Source organism: Plecotus auritus (assembly GCF_963455305.1).
Source record: "Plecotus auritus genome assembly, chromosome: 6".
In the NCBI taxonomy this organism is placed as follows: domain Eukaryota; kingdom Metazoa; phylum Chordata; class Mammalia; order Chiroptera; family Vespertilionidae; genus Plecotus; species Plecotus auritus.
Window position 1 is genome coordinate 54400767 of NC_137773.1, and position 20756 is coordinate 54421522.

General features: G+C 38.8%; 1 protein-coding gene across 9 annotated transcripts in view; it reads left to right on the top strand.

The window, feature by feature from the left end:
• GAB1 (GRB2 associated binding protein 1) overlaps positions 1-20074 on the top strand; it is a 120388-nt gene extending 100314 nt beyond the window's left edge. For 5 of the 9 annotated variants that reach the window (XM_080676588.1, XM_080676589.1, XM_080676592.1 and 2 more), the window contains 5 exons: positions 9238-9327; positions 10948-11041; positions 12976-13099; positions 15346-15468; positions 17593-20074. In XM_080676588.1, the coding sequence (XP_080532714.1) occupies positions 9238-9327; positions 10948-11041; positions 12976-13099; positions 15346-15468; positions 17593-17751 (590 nt within the window). In that variant the 3' untranslated portion in view covers positions 17752-20074. The remainder of the gene's footprint in view (positions 1-9237; positions 9328-10947; positions 11042-12975; positions 13100-15345; positions 15469-17592) is intronic. The other 4 variants (XM_080676591.1, XM_080676590.1, XM_080676596.1 and 1 more) reach the window with 1 other exon arrangement.
• Positions 20075-20756: the final 682 nt, after the last annotated feature.

The window sequence follows — 20756 nt, forward strand, 5'->3', positions numbered from 1 at the left end:
TTCTAAGAACTAATTTAATTATTTTAAAAGAACAAAACATTGCAGATCAAACCAGAGTACATAGTATCAAATCAAACTTGAGATTATTAATGTGCCTGACAGCGAGATTGCTTGTTTAATCTTTCCATTCTGTTGTATAACAACTTCTTAAAAATTATTCTTCCTTGCTGGGGTATAAATAAATGCTTCTAGTCTTTTCTTTCATACTGGCCTTCATAAGTAACATTAATTCTCAAGTAGCATGGTTTGTCAAGAACTTCATGGAAAAGAAACTTTTCAGCCAAATTTGTGATATGTACTAAAGGTTTAAAATTTAGGTTTGAGTGGTTAAGACCCTCACTGCTAGCTGTGTTGCAGCATTGCTGTTAATGTGACTTAATCTGGACCACCAAGTAAGTTATTATATCAGCTGTGACCAGTGGCACAACTTCTGGGGTATTCAGCACATTTGAAAAGTCTCATGTGCTATACATAGCTTTTACCTTTTTAAAAAAATATTTTTTAATTGATTTCAGAGAGGAAGGAAGAGGGAGAAAGAGATAGAAACATCAGCGATGAGAGAGAATCATTGATTGGCTGCCTCCGGCATGCCCCCCACTGGGGATCGAGCCCACAACCCGGGCATGTGCCCTTGACCGGAATCGAACCCAAGACCCTCAGTCCGCAGGCCAGCGCTCTAGCCACTGAGCCAAACCGGCTAAGGCTATACGTATCTTTTTAAGAGCGTGTAATGTCTGTGTAAATTTCTCATTAGCCTGGGCTTAGATCATTAGTATTAATTCTAATTAAGGACCAGTTGTGGGGAAGGGAGACAGACTCACTCAGAGTAACTTAAGAAAGTGAGTTTTGTTTCCTTTTGCTGTGAGGAAACTCCTGTGCTGAAGTGAGAAAGTGATTGGGAGCCGAGGCACCCCTAGGGTACTGTCACTTCGTCCTGCTCTCTGCATGTCTGTCCTGTGGGAAGTCTTTGCATCTGCTTTGTTCTCTCTCACATTCTTTCCTTCTTTGTGTTCCTCTACTCTGTATCTTCTGCTTGACTTGGTTTTCTGCTTTCCCAGAGCTCTGGCCTACAGTGCCCCTCGGTGGCCTGGATGCTGCCTCGTGGCCCCTTTTTACATGCCCTTGCAGCTTCCACATCTGCTAATTGCCTCCTTCATCATTTACTCACTTCAGGTCACTCAGAGAGATTGGTCTCACTTGTCGTTCACACCAAACCACATGATAGATTGTAGGCCAGGCCTTAGTTTGGCTGCTGTTGGGTCCAGGGTCCACCTTTGGTCCAACAGCTGGGAAGACGGACACGTCTAACATCCATGCCACCCAGACAGTCACAGAAGCAGGGCCGTGATCCGGATGGTTACCTTAGAAAGGGTGTAAGCATCACTGGCTTTTTATTTTTCCTTCTGTCACTCTTTGTCCTCATTTGTCTTTAAATTTATTTAGACCAGTGGTTCTCAACCTTTCTAATGCCGCGACCCTTTAATACAGTTCCTCATGTTGTGGTGACCCCCAACCATAAAGTTATTTTCGTTGCTACTTTATAACTGTAATTTTGCTGCTTTTAATGAATCGTAATGTAAATATCTGTGTTTTCCGATGGTCCTAGGCGACCCTGCTAGCAGTTCTCAACCTGTGGGTCCCGACCCACAGGTTGAGAACTGCTGCTGTAGAGCCCAAGACCATCGGAAAACACAGATATTTACATTACGATTCATAACAGTAGCAAAATTACAGTTATGAAGTAGCAACGAAAATAACTTTATGGTTGGGGGTCACCACAACATGAGGAACTGTATTAAAGGGTCGCGGCATTAGAAAGGTTGAGAACCACTCATTTAGACTCTATTGGACGTTTTCTTCTTTGCCTGCAATATGTGGAAGTATTTTTGGTCATGCGTACATTTATCATTGAGCTCAAGGTTGCCGAAGGATTAAAAATACAAGTGTCATGAACTCTTTGCAATTATGAAATATTCATTTTAATGCTACACTGGTTCTTTTCTTATTTTTCTGTAATCAGTGCGTGGTAGCAGCAGAGCTACACTTTTTAACGACAAACGTCACAGTTGTATATCTTGAGGTCTCCCATAAAGGTGGAGGTGGCATGGGTTGGATGAGGTACAGGCTCTGACTCCCACCTGTTTTACCCCCCTGCCTGTTCCTTCCTCCCCTCGGGCTGTGCGGAACCTAGTTTGAAAATTCCTGGTCGATTTCACAGTTAATAATTCTATGTGGTAAGCTTAATGCAGAATCAGAAAAGATCCTTATTTATATGTTAGAAAAGTTGTAAAATAATGCTTTTAGTATCATCTAGATCTAACAGAGCTCATGTACCCCATATTATAACAGACAGCATATCATAATAATATGGCATGTACTAGTATACTATATATGATATATTATATATATAATGTATTTGTATATTTACACCTCCTATGTGTATAGTGACAGTATATTCTAGCACATGGCAGAGTAATTAACCTCCATAAAGTGACTTCACATTAAAACAGAACAAAGCAGATTCTTGGTGACTTCTGGAGATTGTGTTCAGTCTTTTACAAAATTAGCTGAATTGTTAAGAGACAGTTCTGAGCTCATGGGCCAGAATATTTATTTGGTATCTTTTCTTAGATGCAAAATGAACTGAGAAAGCACCCAGAATAAATACCCACATAGTTTTTGGCAAAATCAAGGAGAATGGGTTTTGCAAAATAGTAGTTACTAAAATCATAGTAATAAAGAAAATGTTGCCCTAGCCCGTTTGGCTCAGTGGATAGAGCATCGGCCTGTGGACTGAAGGGTCCCGGGTTCGATTCCGGCCAAGGGCACATACCAGTACCTCGGTTGCAGGCTGGATCCCTTGCCCTGGTCAGGGCGCATGTGGAAGGCAACCAATCGATGTGTCTCTCTCACATTGATGTTTCTCCCTGTGTGTCTCTCCCCCTCCCTTCTGCTCTCTCTAAAAATCATTGGAAAAATATCCTTGGGGGGGATTAACAAAAATAATAAATAAGAAAATATTTTTGCTTTTCTTTAGTACTATCCTACCTTTTTAGTAAATATGATACAAGAGAGGATGCATGAGAAGGTATTTAATATTGCAGGACAAACATTGTCAACCTACTTTAGAAAGTTTTAACTATTCAAGAAAACACATTTTAAACCTAAATTCAGATCTTGAAGCAAAGTTTATTCTTCAGAACTTAAATTGTAAAACAAATGTCTTATTTGGTCATGAAATTCTTTGCATTATCATAGCATCACATGAGTCTGTTGTAAATTTCTCATTCTGTGACATCAGATACATGACTCAATCTATTTTTCTAGTATCTCTTATTAACTAAACATAATAATAAACAAACCTAATTCTATCAAATATGGCTTGATTAATTTCAGAGCCTGGTTCAACATCCAGTATAGCCAGTTTTTGGAGTATCTTTGGAAGGATCTACAATAAATGAGTGACATTCTAGTCTTATTTATATCCCCAATTATAGACGTCAGCTGCTGTAGTTAGTAGTACAGATGAGTTTTTCAAATACTTCTGAGTAACTGAAGCTGCAGAAATACATAGATATTCTAAACTCATATGTTTAATGTATTTTCATGGATCCTTCGCCAATCCCCTAACCTGCGGTAGCTATATTTTTACCCGTACCATTTCTGTCATGATAGTATTTGTTTTGAACCAAGTTTTGTGTATATTACTAGAGGAAAAGACATCATTCCATGTGTTGTATTAAATATTAGGAAAGCAGATGAGGCTTTGGAAATGCAGCACAAATTATGTTTTGTTTTCACTGAAATGTTTATATTTTCATAGAAAAGCTATTGCAAAGTGTGAGAAATTTCTGTAAGATATCTATCGTGGCTTCTCTGAAAGTCAGTCTTTACATAAATCTACCATATTTAATCACGGCACTTGTCTAGACCCCTTCCCCCATACAGTCTCCTTCTAGCATGATGGAGCAGCTGTTTGAGCCTCAAATGCTGTCTTTTTATTTTGTTTTGTTTGGCTTTGTCCATTCATGGCTTTCTGCAGTGGTTCTGACCATTAGTTAGGACAGTGGTCAGCAAACTCATTAGTCAACAGAGCCAAATATCAACAGTACAACGATTGAAATTTCTTTTGAGAGCCGAAAACAGACTTCTGCGCATGGGCCACGAAGTTTCAATCGCACTGTATGTGCGCGCCCGCACGTGGTATTTTGTGGAAGAGCCACACTCAAGGGGCCAAAGAGCCGCATGTGGCTCACGAGCCGCAGTTTGCCAACCACTGAGTTAGGGTATTGGTTTGGGAAGAGCGGTGCAAGGTTACTTCTAGTGTTTTTGTATATGAGTTTGGTTAAAGTGTCAGCAGATCTGGCTCGTCACTTTGGTGCAGGAAGCATCATGAGGAGCTTCCTTGGGTGGGTCCTTTCTGGGCACAGTGGTACATTTGCTCTAAACATTTTTATCAAGACATCTTCTTTTTTTTTTTTTTTTTTTTTTTTTTTTTTTAAATAAGTTTTCTTTTTTTTTTTTAATATATTTTATTGATTTTTTACAGAGAGGAAGAGAGAGAGGGATAGAAAGTTAGAAACATCGATGAGAGAGAGACATCGATCAGCTGCCTCCTGCACGCCCCCTACTGGGGATGTGCCCGCAACCCAGGTACATGCCCTTGACCGGAATCGAACCTGGGACCCTTTAGTCCGCAGGCCGACGCTCTATCCACTGAGCCAAACCAGTTAGGGCTATCAAGACATCTTCTAAAGAAGTTTGTGAATCTAATTAAAAAATTAACATGCTTTCTCAAAATGGCTTTTATGCTATAATAAATGGAAGATGGATGAATGACACTGGTAAAAATAACTAGATTTTAATAAACAAGCATTAAAGTTTGACTTTCAGTTAGGTTTTTGTTTGGTGTTACAGTGTAAAGGAAGTGAATACGGAGTGTATTTTTACGGCATAGCCTTTACATGTGGGGTTTTTCCCACCTAAACATTCTGGACCTTCCAATATAATTATTCTCTATACAGTGAGACCATTAAAACAAGTGGGAAAGTTTTTTCATATGCTACCTTGATTACTTTTTGGAATTAGCAGAGAATAATAATGTAAATTATTTTTCTTTCCTGAATTTTGAGATGCCTACTGGAAATAGCATAATCTGTAAAAGTTCAGACGAGCATAAACAATTCCACTTTGAGTTGAATGCATGTAAGCAGTACCTATTAAAATAATATTTGACAGTTCATGGACTTTGCAGAAAAGATTGCATCTGCTTATTTGAAATGATCTCGTGTGACTGCCGTTGACCATATTTGGGGATGACCAACTTTTAAAACAACATTCATTCACTCTTTTTTTCCTCTAATGGACAAACAAAAAATTATGACATTGATCAGATTACACACCACAGCTTTTAAATATGGTAGGTAACAGTGCCTACCAGCTTACCCATGCCCTCTGCTAGGTCTTGCGGGGAAAGAAAGATGGCTTCCCTGAAGAAGCTCACCTTCAGTGGAGGAGGGAGAAAAGTAAACACATTATCATAATTAGCATGGAAGGGGCTGTGGTTGAGGTAAGCTCTTGGCACTATTAGCTAAGCTCCCCTGAGGAAAGTCTGAGTGGGTGAGTGGCAATTAAATGATGGTAGAGGAGGGGAGGGTGGCGGAGGATCTTCTAGTCAGAATAAACAGCATGCCCAGATCCTTTAAAAAGAGGAGAGATGGGGCTGGACAGTCATGGGTGGGAGGAAGAGAGAAAAGTATGAATGGAGGAATGAACGCCAAATGCCTTGCAGGTGCCTGCACCTTAGAGTATTATAATCCACGCTAATGAGTTTGGGCTTTATTCTGAGTACATCATGAAAGGGTTTTATACAGGCGAATAATATAATCAGGTTGGCCTCTAGAAAGCTCATTCTAAGATTTAATGATAGCATAGAAAATAGTTTTATTTTCAAATCATACCTTTTTCAGCATCTTTCTCAGAGAGTGCTTTGCCTTCGTTTTCCAAATCCAGGGTTCTTGATGCCTTGATTTAGAGATGATCACATAAGGAAGGCCTTTCCTGGATCTCGGTGCTCCCTCAACTTGGGGATTTACAGTGATTTTTAAAGTTTGAGGGCACGTGCAGTATAGGTGGAGGTCATTTAGGGACACAGTGTGAGTTCCACTCCCAAAAAACCAGGTAACTGACGTGCACATTAGCAAAGGAAGGAAGGACTTCAGATTTTCAGATTTTTTTTTTTTTTAATTCTTGGGTGAATGAAAACAAACAATTACATTGTCAGTATAAGTATAAAGTAAACCTGATATGGGGAGGTGAGAAAGTGGAATCTGGAATGACTCCTGAGAAATCTGCTGTGGGAACCAGGAGTATAGGAAACCAAGCAGGTTGGTGGTGAGTCAAAGAGGATAAATTCCGTTCTGGACATGTAGTGCCAACGCCTGCAGACCATCCATGCGGGTGGTTTTGTAGATACGTAGATTAGGATCTGGGGCAAAGATCTGAACCAGAGATTAAGGTTTACCAAACTGTGCTCCAAATAAGGAAGAAACACATGATCCAGAGATTGACAGTCTGGGGGAGATAAACACAAGAGGAATTTCATGAGTAGTCAGCACTTTTTGCCAAGTGGGAGAAAAAAAAAATGTCGCTTTTTTTGTTCCAACCTGGTCCAGCTAAAGCCAAGTCGTAACTGCCTTGGATTTAAAAGTTGAGGCTCAAATGAGTTCCTGTTTACACTCCGAATTTGAGAATCAGTGTATCTTCAGATTGGTTCATTTTTGCCTTTCTTATTTCTTATTCTTTATTTTCACACCTTTCTTCAACAATCAGAAAAGCATTCAAGTATTTGCCTAGAAGGAAAAGAAGACATTACAAGACAAGCATATTTACACCATGGGGCCTGACTTATTGAGTTTGGAAGAATAGAGAGAAATAAAGCTAACAAAATGTCTTAGTGACTCAGCACAGTTCAGTACAACCTATCCACATTGCAACTTTTCTCCTAAAATCAACCTTAAGCGCTGGATGCTTAGAAAATACATTTAAATGTTTTAAAAGCGCTTTAAAAATCTCACTCAATACCATATTTTTCTATTAAGAAAACCAAGGAGTACCCTTGAGAGATGGCATTGGTTTGGAGAGAGATGATGACCTCAGTGTCAAATGTTGGAAGGATAATTGGAGGTGACCTGTCAGACAGCTGAAGTATGGAAGTAGATCAAAACTAGGTAGATTTAGAAGTCACGTGACCTTGATTATTTAACCACAAATACAGGTAAGATGCCAAGGGTGAAAGTTGAGAAATGTAAGGAATGACCCACTGTTAGATAAACCACAGTAAAAAATCAGGCAGAAGCTGAGAGCTAATGAAAGTGGGTCTTTTAGAAAAGGAAGAGGGCAGAGAACACACTGAGTAAGCACCAACAAACCAAAAGTAGCTCTAAAAGCAATTTGTAATTTTTAAACATCACCCCACTCACACATCCACCATCTGTGGCATTCAAGTTGATGTGAGATCTCAAGCAACTGAGGAGTTCAAAATGAAACTCTAAACACTGATTTTCTAATATTCTCTATTTCCCAAAAGGGTAGGCAGGTACAGCAAAATGGGGTCATACAGGAGCATGACACCAGCCGGTCGGAGGCTAGCGGAAGCCTTATTTAGTCTCTGAATAATGTGACCTGAGCAAGTCACCTAACCTCCTCTCATTCTTCAAGGATATCTCATCCCTAAAATGCAGAAGCGGGGTTTGGGCTGTAAAGGCCTTTCAGCTCTAAAATAAATGTATTTTCTTATGAAAAAGCTTACCCTCTGCCTCTTTTTTTTTTTTTTTTTAAGGGAAATACAACATTTTGGAGAAGTATAAAAAACTGACATGCCCTTTTGTTTTAGAAAAGTGCCCAACCAGCATGGGCCCTGGATAGGTCAGTATTAGGGGTAGGATCATGGCCCAAAATGTTAGCACTCACATCTTAAAGTAGGCCTGCATCATTTCTGAATTAACTCAGTGTATTGCTTGCATAACTTAGAAAATTGGTTAATTAGAGAATGTTCATGTTTTATAATCTAGATAATCACATTTTTAAAAATATATTTTTATTCATTTCAGAGAGAAAGGGAAAGGGAGAGAGAAATAGAAACATCAATGATGAGAGAGAATCATTGATTGGCTGCCTCCTGCACTTCCCCTACCCTGGGGATCAAGCCCGCAACCCAGGCATGTGCCCTGGTTCATAGGCTGACAACCACTGAGCCACACCAGCTGGGCTCTAGATAATCATATTTTAAGAAACATTTAGATTTGGGTAGATGAGGTGCTAGATATCATCCAATTCTTATTTTGCCATCTAATAGATGTCAGCTCAGCTTTGTAAATGCCATGAAAAACGAAAATTTGGTACCATTGAGAATAGAGTAGTGTAAATAACTTATTCAAATGATACTGCTACTCTGACATCCAGGCTTCATATGGGAAAGAGGGTGAAGCCAACTGCTGGGTATTAACCCTGCCTTTTCTAGGTTTTTCATCATTACTTATATGCGCCAGAGATTACATGAAAAGAACATAATGGTAAAGGAATTTGTGTTTTTAAATCCTTACATTGAAGCTAGACCCTCAGCAGTTCCAGAATGTAGACATCTGATCCGTGCAAAATGATGTCACCAGACAGCCACTGAGTATCCAGGGGAAACAAATGTGGGTCTTGGATTAGCAGCATCCCCCTGCTTCTCTAGAAGGGGTTTGGTCAGGAGATGAAGGAATGGTCAGATTAGACTTTTGAAAATACCTCCACCAAATTAATATGGAGAAAGGAGGTAGGCCTCAGTACTTCATTAGGACACCAAGCTTTAAAGAAAAGACGTACTTGAGATCTGACTGAGGGATTTAAAATGTTCTTTATTTGACCCAGTTTTCTAAGGCATGTTAGAAGAGCTAACATGGAACGTGTTTTTCCTCCTTCCCACAAATAAAGATAACTAACTGGGCCACTTATCCCACTAAACCCTGCCACCTGTTGTAACACTTTGCATATTATATTGTTGCATGCAGCTTCCTCTTTTCCAGTGGACTGAGCATGAGCCAGGCGTAGCAAGATTGAATAGTCTCCACCAAGGAACTTTTGTTTATGCTTTTGAGATGTAACATTTCTGCTCAGGGCTCTGTTGCTTTTTTACAGAATCCATTTTCCCATTAAAAAATAACATATTAAGAGAGTCTTCTTTTTACCAATTAGGTCAAAGTCCTAAAATTTTAAGACCCAAACCCCATGGTTTAGAGCGAACTGATTCACAAACCATACGTGACTTTGCTACAAGAAGAAAGGGTATGTACTTTAGCACCGCATGCTGGATGGGGCGTTGGGAATTTAATTATTTCGTGAAAAGTAAAGATAGAGCCTTAAATTCAACTGCTTTTGTAAATAAAGCTTCCCAGCATGTTATTTCTAATGAGTGCTTCCCATAATATAAAATGAGTCTCCTTGTTATGCCATTAACAGCAGCATGTTAAACATTTGATAATATGTGATAATCAGTCTCATCCTTTTGCATTCTTTTAACGCTTTAGGCTTCAATACATTGTTTTCTTTAAGCTTGTGAGCTGCTTGTGAATTCCAATCGTCGCCTATATTTATATATAATGTATGATTTCTGTTCTGAGATAGGATGCAAACTCATTCCCATGGATTAATTGTTTTATGCCATGACTTAGAATTTGATAACTAGACTGCTATTAACCTTTGGGTTTCAAAAAAGGGAAATATAAGAGTTAAAGAAATACTTTCAGTCAACACAGTATTCTGTACATGTCCATTGTAAGTGTATAGATGAACTTAAATCAATCTAGTCTTTAGAAAATCACATTGAGTTTTTTGTATTTGAGTTAAAATACCTCGTTATGAGCACCAGTGAATCTACCTAGCCCTTTAAAATGACCACTTATTTTATTGTTTGATGGTAATTATAACATAGTTGATTAAAAGTACACATATATGGACAAAGACTAGAAGGAAACCTGGAAAAATGAAAATTTTTAATTTAGAATAGTAGGATAAAAGGTGACTAAAATACTTACCTGGTATGTTTAAATAGTTTCCTAAAATATAATTAGCATTAACAAATAACATTATTTTAGTTCTTCTGCTCATTTAATTAATATCTGAAAAGTGTTTCAGTCTTGATGAGAAGGGCCGAGAGCCCTGTGGTTCCAACTAGCATAGCGATTGTCACTGCAATAATGAGGTAAATAAGCAAAGACCATTTATAAATTAAAAAAATAAGAATATTAGCATTTATTTATTTTTACTTAATTTGGTAGAGGTAGTTGTTTGATTATGGCCTTTTCTCAGAGCTGAATTTGAGTCTAAAGATATAATTATTGCTTTGTTTTCTTTGTTTCCAGACTGAGCATGAACTAATTTAGAAGATTTGGTCATTCATTTTTTTGTTTGTTTTTTATTTTAACAAAATTTTGTATTTAATGCTTTTCATACATTATTTTATTGTATAGTTATATAACTGATACTTATTGAAGAATCGGAACATTTTTACATAGATGATTAAATTTCCATATATAAGGATAAAATTAGGTAAAAATAAAATAAGGAAATCATGAAAAGTATAAATCAAGTAACTGTAAAGGAATTGTATCACATTACTCTCTTTTGTTATCGGTTAATCTTCATAAAATATTTACTTAAATTAAGAAGCAACATGTTTGTAATAGAGCTTTAGGCTTTCAGTCAACAATCATGAAACATTATCTGATTGTTTAGCTGTGTAATCTTGGGCAAATCATATAAACATCCACGAACATTGTTTCATCTGTAAAACTAGTTGGTCTTAGATGTACTCTGTCTATAACGTATAAATATATAGGGAGAGGATCTGGTTTTGTTTTCCAAATTTCTGTATACTAAAATCTCTTTTTCTCTCTTTTATTTCAGCCAAGCCAGCACCTTTAGAAATAAAACCTTTGCCAGAATGGGAAGAATTACAAGCCCCAGTTAGGTCTCCCATCACTAGAAGTTTTGCTCGAGAGTAAGTCTTATTTAAATATATAGCTTGATTGTTCCTTATAATGGAAAATACAGTACCTGGAACAGGGGTTTTCAAAGGATGGTCTGGGAAGCCTCCTTTGGGGGGTTCTGTGAAATCAAAACTGTTTTCATTACGATACTGAACTGTCAATTGCCTTTTCCGCTCTTCTCTCATGAGTGTACACCGGAGTTTTCCAGAGGCCGCGTAATATTAAGTGATATTGTGTGACAGCAAATAGAATGTGTATTCGTGTACTCTTATGTTTAAAATTTTTTCTATTTCTTGTAATATGGTAAATATCAATAGATAGAACCCATATAAACAAAAGTTCCTTGGAGTTCTCAATAGTTTTTTAAGAGTGTAAAGGGTTCATGAGGCTAGGAATTTCTAAGAACTAACTAATCTGGAAAATATGGTAGTTTCTTGCAGAACTTATTTAATTAAGATTTATTTAAATGTATATAAAGAAATGAATATATGAAGTTACCAACCTGTGTTGAATATGTGTACATGTTTCTTGTAAACATAGTTATTTTCAATGGGAATTCATAAATCTTTTCTTTTTATATCTCTTGACTTTCTACTTATTCTCCAAATCCCTAACAATACTTTTTCTTTGTTCTACACAGATCATTTGGTGCCCAAAATATACATTTGCAATGTAGCTATAAATATTGGTTGTGCATTTGAATGTGTGCTAAAATTGGATTATAATAAACTAGAGGCCTGGTGCATGAAATTTGTGCACTCAGGGGGGTCCCTCAGCCCAGCCTGCACCCTCTCGTAGTCCAGGAGCCCTCGGGGGATATCTGACAGATGCGGACCGCTGTGCTCTCCAGCTGGAGCCCATCTCAGGGCCTCTGGCTGAGCAGCACTCTCCCTGTGGGAGCGCAGTGACCACCAAGGGGCAGCTCCTGCGTTGAGCGTCTGCCCCCTGGTGGTCAGTGCACATCATAGCGACCAGTCATTCCCTTGTTTGGTCAATTTGCATAGTAGCCTTTTATTATAATAAACTAGAGGCCCGGTGCAGAAGTTTATGCACGGGGGCGGGGGGGCCTCAGCCCAGCCTGCACCCTCTCCAATCTGTGACCCCTCGGGGGATGTCTGACTGCTGGTCTAGACCGGCAGTCGGACATCCCTCTCACAATCCTGGACTGCTGGCTCCTAATCGCTCACCTGCCTGCCTGCCTGCCTGCCTGGATGCCCCTAACTGCCCCCCCGCCGGCCTGGTCGCCCCTAACTGCCCTCCGTTGCCGGCCAGGTCGCCCCCAACTGCCCCCTCCCTGCCGGCCTGGTCTCTCCTAACTGCCCCACCACCGGCCTGGTCACCTCTAACTGCCGCCCCCCGCCAGCCTGGTCACCCCCAACTACCCCCCTCTGCCGGCCTGGTTGCCCCTAACTGCCCCCCCCCTTGCCAGCCTGGTCGCCCCTCACAACCCTCCCGCCAGCCTGGTCACCCCACACAGACTGCTGTTCAGTCATTTGGTCATCCCTCAACCCCCCACCAGCCTGGTTGCCCCACGCAGCCTGCTTGTTCTGTAGTTTGGTCGTCCCTCGGGCCAGCCCTGGGCAGCTGGGCAGCCAACATCCGAGGCTTGCCTGCGCCTCGGGCCAGCCCTGGGCAGCTGGGGGGCTGAGGGGACTGGGGGACTCGGGAGGCAGGCGTGTGGAACAGCCTGACCCACCTGGGGACGGGCCCGGCCGTGCCGCGTGCCTGGCGCCCCGGCGGGGCTGAGGGGACTGGGCGCCACCATCTTTGTGAGGTCATAACAGCCAATTAGCATATTCCCTCTTTATTAGATAGGATGTATAAATAGATTATTATAAACTTAAATGGGAATTTCTGAAAGAATGGAAACTGTCATTTTTATTTTGGAAGTGATTTTAGAAACTCTGTCAGGGTTTGTGTTTGTAATGATAATTTTTGTAATTAGTTCTTCTAGGTTTCCCATGTCTCCCCGACCGGATTCAGTGCATAGCACAACTTCAAGCAGCGACTCACATGACAGTGAAGAGAATTATGTACCCATGAACCCAAACCTATCTGGTGAAGACTCAGTATGTAAAGTTTTCATCTTAACTTCTCTCTTCTTTCTTCCAGTCTATCAGTCTTATCCTTACATATTTCTTTATACCTAAGGAAAAAGGGTAAACGGCAATTTTTTAATGCTTTTTAAAAATAGTATGCTAAAGTCTAAAACCAGTAGAGGGTCAAAGTGTAATATCAATATCTAAAAAGTAGAAATAAAATTAGTTAATTTTAAAAGGCTTCCAGTTGTAATTTTTATAGGATGTACTTGATTTTTGAAACTATGCAAGAAAATATTTTATACCAGATGCTGCCTATTCATTTATACACAGATCCAAAGTCAAACATTTGTGAATTGAGCCCTTAATGTGACTCCTGACATTTGAATGACAAATACATCATTACTAAAGACAAATATTGTTATGTAACAATAACAACAAAAATATGTTCAATAATTTTGCACATTTTTAAAATAATTTTAGGAAAACAAAGTTGTTTTTATTTTCTTCTAATTCGCAGAACACTCATAATAACTCCTAGAATCTTAGGGTTTTTCTAAACTGTTTTGAGAAAACACTGGGTTAAAGGCTAGAACGCAGTGACAGGCTGTTCCCAATTGAGATTAGATCAGGAGCAAATAGGGGCATAAATTTTAACAATACTTCAAGATGAAAAAATTTCCAGTTCCAGTAATAATTAGAAAACAGTTTACCTAGCAATTCTGAGAAATACTTTTTGGGAACAACTTACTGAGATTAAACGTGTACATCAGATGAACTCATGGGTTCCTTTCATAGCCTTGTGCTACTGTGAATTCTAGGTGTTTCCAATTAGGGAAATTCCAGGTACAGGTTCTTCCACTGGTCACATTTGAATACAAAAATATTTTCACACATACACACCCCTGCTTGATTTTTTATGTTAGAATGAAATATCACCTCATTTAGAGGGAAAAAAAATCAGTTTCTTTATGAATTAGGGAAAAAAGGCAGGAGGAAAATGGCTGTTTGTACTGAGTACCAAAACTTGCTTATTTTTTGTCCGCTGCATGTTATTGTCAATATTGTATTAGGAATAGTTGATAAATTTGGTTTAAAAATCTGTTCCTATAATAGAGCCAACACATTCGGTGGTGCAGATTGGTTACTGCATAATCACCCTGCCTACAGTGTGTAGCACAACAGGCTGTTTCTGATTAAAGAGTACAACAGGCTGCACTCACGAGCTATCGAGCAACCCAGACCATGTACCGTTCACCCGCGGCAGGGCCCGGCTCAGAGCCGTGACACTCCAGAGGAAGGAGAGCATCTTTTCCTAATTCACAAAAACATTGCACACGGCCTGTCAGCGGCCCTGCTTGCAAATGAGGGGTAAACTGTTTTCCTAGCAGTTGCCTTTGCCCTAAATCACAGCTTACTCTGTTTAACCTGAGCAAAAATTGCTGTCCACTATCTCCCTTCTTTATCTTTTTTTTTTTTTTTAGAGAATAGATCTACTATTGTACAAATCCTATTAGGATGGAAGGGGTAAGACCAAGAGAAGACAGGAAATTAAGTGGTAAAAATTCTAGATGGTTGGAATAAAATACAGTTTGCCAATAGGGTCATTATTCTAGAAGCTTTAATTAACATACTTGTTCTAAAACTAATTTCAGTGTAAAGCCTTTAAATAAAATACAGAACTTTTAAAAAAAATTAATTTGAAGGCAAGGTGCATAAGGATCCTGTAGTTTAAAAATATAATTGGCTCAGTGAATAGAGCGTTAACCCTGAGGACTGAAGCGTCCTGGGTTCGATTCCTGTCAAAGGCAAATGCCTGGGTTGCAGGCTCGATCCCCAGTAGGGGGCATTCAGGAGACAGCCAATCGATGATTCTCGTTCATCATTGATGTTTCCATCTCTCTCTCCTTCTTCCTCCCTGCCTGAAATCAATAAAAATATATTTAAAAATAAGTAAATATTTAATTGAATACGTATATCATTTTAATAATATTCAGGTTGAGTTATCAAAACTTATAGTAGTTTGACATCCCAGTCTTGGTTTGAACCAAGTTTGACATTTGATACTACTTTTAGCTTATTCTAAAGTAAGTTTTGATCAGTTTTTTTAGACATTATTTTTCCCCAATCTTAAAAAGTTATTTAATTTTCTAAGCAGACATTTTTCAAGCTATGTCCTCTTGAAATAAATATTTAGGCTTTAGTAGATGGCAAGTGAGAAAAGCAATATGTCTCATGAATGTTTGGCAGTTGATTTTGTTGTACTGTCCTTTCAGAATCTTTTTGGCAGTAGCAGTCTTGATGGAGGAAGCAGCCCTATGATCAAGCCCAAAGGAGACAAACAAGTGGAATACCTCGATCTAGATTTAGATTCTGGAAAATCCACACCACCACGTAAAGTAAGTGAAAGCTCATTCTGTAAATACAGGGTTGGGGGGAATCGGTTTACGGTTGTGAGTACGTGAAACATAGAGTTTATTCTTGTATTATTATTTATTAGTTACTGTATTATTTTCCATGTGAAAAACTATACCAATTCTCTTCTTTGAGGTTTCTGATTAAACATTAGTTAGAACTTCTCATTCTATCTTTTGTACCTCTTATCAATCTTTCATATTTTCTCTTATTTTTTAAATTTCTTTGAGCACTTTACATATATATGTTTTATAATGTTTATGCAATAATTTCAATATCTGAAGTTCTTGGAGATCGGAATCTGTGCTTATTGTTTTTGCTAACTCACACTCCTGATGGTTTGTTCCCTTGTGTGTTTTATTTTTATTTATTTATTTTTTTAATCCTCACCAGAGGATGTTTTCTCATTGCTTTTTAGTGAGTGGAAGAGAGAGGGAAAGACTGAGAGAAAATCAATGTGAGAGAAACACATCGATTGGTTGCCTCCTGCATGAGCCCTGACCAGGGCCCAGGCCTGGGAGGAGCCTGCAACTGAGGTAGGTGCCCTTGACCGGAAATGAACCTGGGACCCTTCGGTCTGCAAGCCGATGCTCTATCCACTGAGCCAAACCGGCCAGGGCCCCTTGGGTGTTTTTACATTGTTATTGTGAATTTATTTTGCTGAGGCTATCTGTGGGAATCTTGCATCGGCCTATGCTAGGACCAAGTCAGTTCCCTTCTGATCTTAACAGAATAGACCTGGTTCAGCATGCCCTCCCATCCAGCGCCTCCTAACCTTGCTGAGATTGACATTCATCCTAAAGACAGCACTGCCTTTACCATTTAGCAGACTGCTGCTACCTTTGCTTCCCTCACACCTTGGGGATTCTCCTTATTGTCTAGCAAGCCCAACAATGCATTAATAATTATTTTTGGTCCTAACTGGTGTGGCTCAGTGGATAGAGCATCAGCCTACGGACTGAAGGGTCCCAGGTTCGATTCCAGTCAAGGGCACATGCCTATGTTGCAGGCTCAGTCCCCAGTGGGGGGCATGCAGGAGGCAGCCCATCAATGATTCTCTCTCATCATTGATGTTTCTATCTCTTTCTCTCACTCTCCCTTCCTCTCTGAAATCAATAAAAATATGTATTTTTTAAAAATAATATTATTATTTTTGTTTTAAGTTAGCTAATATTTACTTGTATTTTAGGAGTAAGAGGGCCAGCCCAACTGCCTATGTAATTTGTCATTCTTGAAAATACTGCTTTTCAAAAAAACTATTCTTCAACTCTGAAAGTAAGCACTGACACATGTTCTCAGGACTTGAAAAAGTTAAGCTTAAGGTAAAGGCTAAAGGTTCTAGAATCTAGAAGCAAGTTGTGTGTCTTAAGATGAACTAGGTGTCTGCTATCCCTACTTTATAAAATTTCATCTGTGATGGGGAGCATTAGTTTGAATTCTTATTATATATTAGAGGCCCAATTCACGATATTTGTGCAAGAGTAGGCCTTCCTTCCCCTGGCTGCCGGCACCGGCTTCCCTCAGGCACCTGGGACCTGGGCTTCCCTTGCAGCCCTGGCTTCGTCCAGAAGGTCGTCCGGAAGGACATCCGGTCTAATTAGCATATTATGCTTTAATTATTATAGATGATAATTTTAAATATAAGGAAAAACAGTGTACAGTAAAAAGAGACAACATTGTTAAATTGAGGTGATGTTATTTTTGTGTGTGTGACCAAATAGAATTTCAAGAGTTATGTATTCTGCATGTTTATCTGTGTTTAAAGACTGAATTTTTTGTTATTGTTGTTAATCCTCACCTGAGGATATCTTTCCATTGATTTTTAGAGAAAGTGGAAGGGAGGGAGGAAGGGAGAGAGAGAGAGATTTCAATGTGACAGAGACACATCGATTGACTGCCTCCAACACACACCCAGACTGAAGCCGGGGATTGAACCTGCAACAGAGATATGTGCCCTTGACTGGGAATTGAACCCACAACCTTTCAGTGCACAAGCCGACACTCTAACCACTGAGCTCACCAGCCAGGGCATAAGACCAAATTTCACTCAGAAGCACTCCTTTCTCTGTGGAAATTTATGAGGTTTTTTTAAATTTGCATTTTTCCAGCAAAAGATCAGCGGCTCAGGAAGCAGTGTAGCAGATGAGAGAGTGGATTATGTTGTGGTTGACCAACAGAAGACCCTAGCTCTGAAGAGCACCCGAGAAGCCTGGACAGACGGAAGACAGTCCACAGAATCCGAAACACCAACCAAGAGTGTGAAATGAACATATTGCTCTGCTGTGTCTGAACAAAAGAGAACAGAATTGCAAAGATAAATCCTGTTTGATTGAAGAAGACTTGACACTTAAACTCCAGGTAGATCCTGGAGTATACTCTAGTTGAAGTCAAAGGACCTTTCAGACATAATCAAGCAATTTACACTGTCAGTGGTGCTTTATGGTATCTGAACAGTTCATAACCTGTAAAAAAAAAAAAAAAAATGTAGGGAAATAGTATTGTTTAGCTCCCAGAAAAAAATTGGTTGAGTAGTTAACACACTTGTAGTATTACTGTATTTATGCACTTTTTCATTTAAAACATTGGTTGGGGTATTCGCAAATGTACCTTAACATAATTCCTTTGGGAAGTGTTTGTTTTTCCTCACACTACTCTAGACAGCAATACTAAGTTAACTAAGCTACTTTTAGGTTTGTAAATTTCTCTTTCAACTTCATGTAACGTTAAGATGAGAAAGTAGATTCACAATTTGCCTTTCTACCTGAAACTGCAGGTGGTAGTCATTAAACTACAGAGTACAGTTGGATTCATCATTCATTGCTTTCTCAAATGCTAAGGATAATATGTATACTGGTATTAGGACCTAGTTCTCTGGTTCATGTACAGTTAGTTCTCAGTGTAGAACTTTATTATATTTTGTTAATTACAGTGTTCTTAGTTCACTGAGTGAAGATTCTGCCGGGTGGGATCTTGTACCTCGGAAAGACTGAATAATTACACTACCAAGTAAGCCTACAGATCACTGATGGCATGAGGTGATGATGTGCTCTCACACTTGTTAACATGTATTAAACTTTATATTATTTGCAAATCGTAGTTTATGTAACTAATCAGGTACGTACCAGGCACTGATGTGCTAATACACCAATCAGGTTTAGACAGTGAGCTTTAGTTTGTTCTTGTTAGTCCTGATTTCCAATTTGGAATTAATGACATAGTTGACATTCACTGTTAGTTATAGCAACATACTGTGATTTTTTTAATTAGTCAGTAATTCAGATTTATTACTCTAAGAATGAAATTCTATCTTTTGACACCATAGTGCCCTTTCTATGATTTTTTAACTTTACTTAATATTCTTCTTAGCCTTATATTTAAATTCCTATGCAATTAATATTTTATACCTGCATTTTTTAAAAAAAAGATGTTATGTAAGTGATTCTCATATGTAGCACCTATTGCTTTTCCAGTAAAAAAAAAATTAAGGATTTTGTACTGTGATTTATATTCACTGTCCCAGTTCAAGAAATATTGGAGTCTTGCTATAATGTGAAATCTTATAGTCATGGACCTCTTTCAGCCAGATTTGTGAAACCACCAGAGGAATCATATAATTCTGTCTCACCTATAACATGATATCAAGACCACAAATTATAGTGAAGCTACAATTATATGTATCTGTCTTGGCTTTGCTACGTAATTTAGAAAGCAGATAGAGTTGTTTGTTTGTTTTTTAACTAAATGACATACAATCTCTTATGTATTAATTTGAGATCTACTACCAGTTGTTAGAGGGGGCATAGAGATCGCAGTGCCCATGGCTAAGGCAGGACCCCCTCCATTCAGACCTCTGTTGCCTGAGTACACAGATGTGCCCTGATTCCTGGCCTCTGGCCATAGTTCTGTGCCTAATCAATGTAATGGGTTTGTTTCCCCGATCCACAAACTAAAAATGTTCATAACAAGATGATGAATTGTAGATTAGTAACAGTTGATGCTTTTAAATGTTTGCTTCTTTATCAAACAAAGGCTAAAACCCAGAAGTGAATTTTGAGGTGGATTTTTAAATAAAAAGATTGTTTGAGTTTGGCGTACGCAAGCTGTTTCATAATGAAACCACAAAATAAAATCTAAAATCATTGAAATGTGCCTGAACACAATGCAGTTTGGTGTGTGATGATAGAAAATTGTGTTACGTGGAGGAAGGCCATATTTTGAGATTAAAAGACAATACACATATTAATTCAAAAATAGAAATCTTTTTTAAAGCTGCCTATTGAAAGAGTCTAAGCAATTAATGAATTTTTTAGTGTAATTTCTTTATTACAAGTTACCATTTTTGAAGACCTGCAGCACTCTGATTTGTAGAAATGTTCCCATTGTGCAGAAGAATTTAAGAATTGAAATGTCTTAAGTTTGTCTCAGACGTTGAACGTTGTATTAACAAATTAAATTAAAAGGCAGTTTCTTGTAGAGCACTCTTTTCCAAACATTTTTAGCCTAGAATATTTTTTAAATAAAAATGTGTGTACCCCCCAATACCAAAAGCCTGAAAAGTTTATTTCATCAGTATAAATGCGTTTGAAGTTCACATTTATGTTCATTTATTTTCGTCCATTTCTGAATAACACGGATATGAAATGGGGTTATTGATAGCTGGTGAAAAGCTTCAGCAGTTTCTATCCCTTGTTTTATTTGCATGCTGTCAAGAAAATTTTGATTCACACAAACGTATGTAAGTGCAAATAGTAACAGGTTTTAAGCACACATGTCAAGATGTTCTTAAAGGTGTATTCCAAGGTTGATACCAAAATAAATTATCCTGGTAAGGGAAGTTAATACATAAGCAGTCTCCAGTATGGAAAATTCAGGGTATGTAACAGATTAGGATGTACATTTTTATTACATTGTTAAAACATCAATATATATAAAAGGCTAATATGCAAAGTGTCCCCTTGGGAGTTTGACCGGGAGTTCGATTGCTCACTATGACGTGTGCTGCCCACCAGGAGGTGGCGTGGAACAAAGGAAGGCCCCAGCCAGCAGCTGGAAGGCCCTGATTGGCCCTGATCACTGGCCAGGCCTAGGGACCCTACCCGTGCACAGATTTCATGCACTGGGCCTCTAGTGTACTTATAAAAACAAAATTTGAGTCAAACCCTTTTAATACCCCTGATCACCTCCAGGAAGCTGAGTTTGGGCCAGGCCTTGGTTGAAAACCACTAGTTTAATCATGTGACAGTTGTAAGTCAGACGTCTTTTATCTCTTACA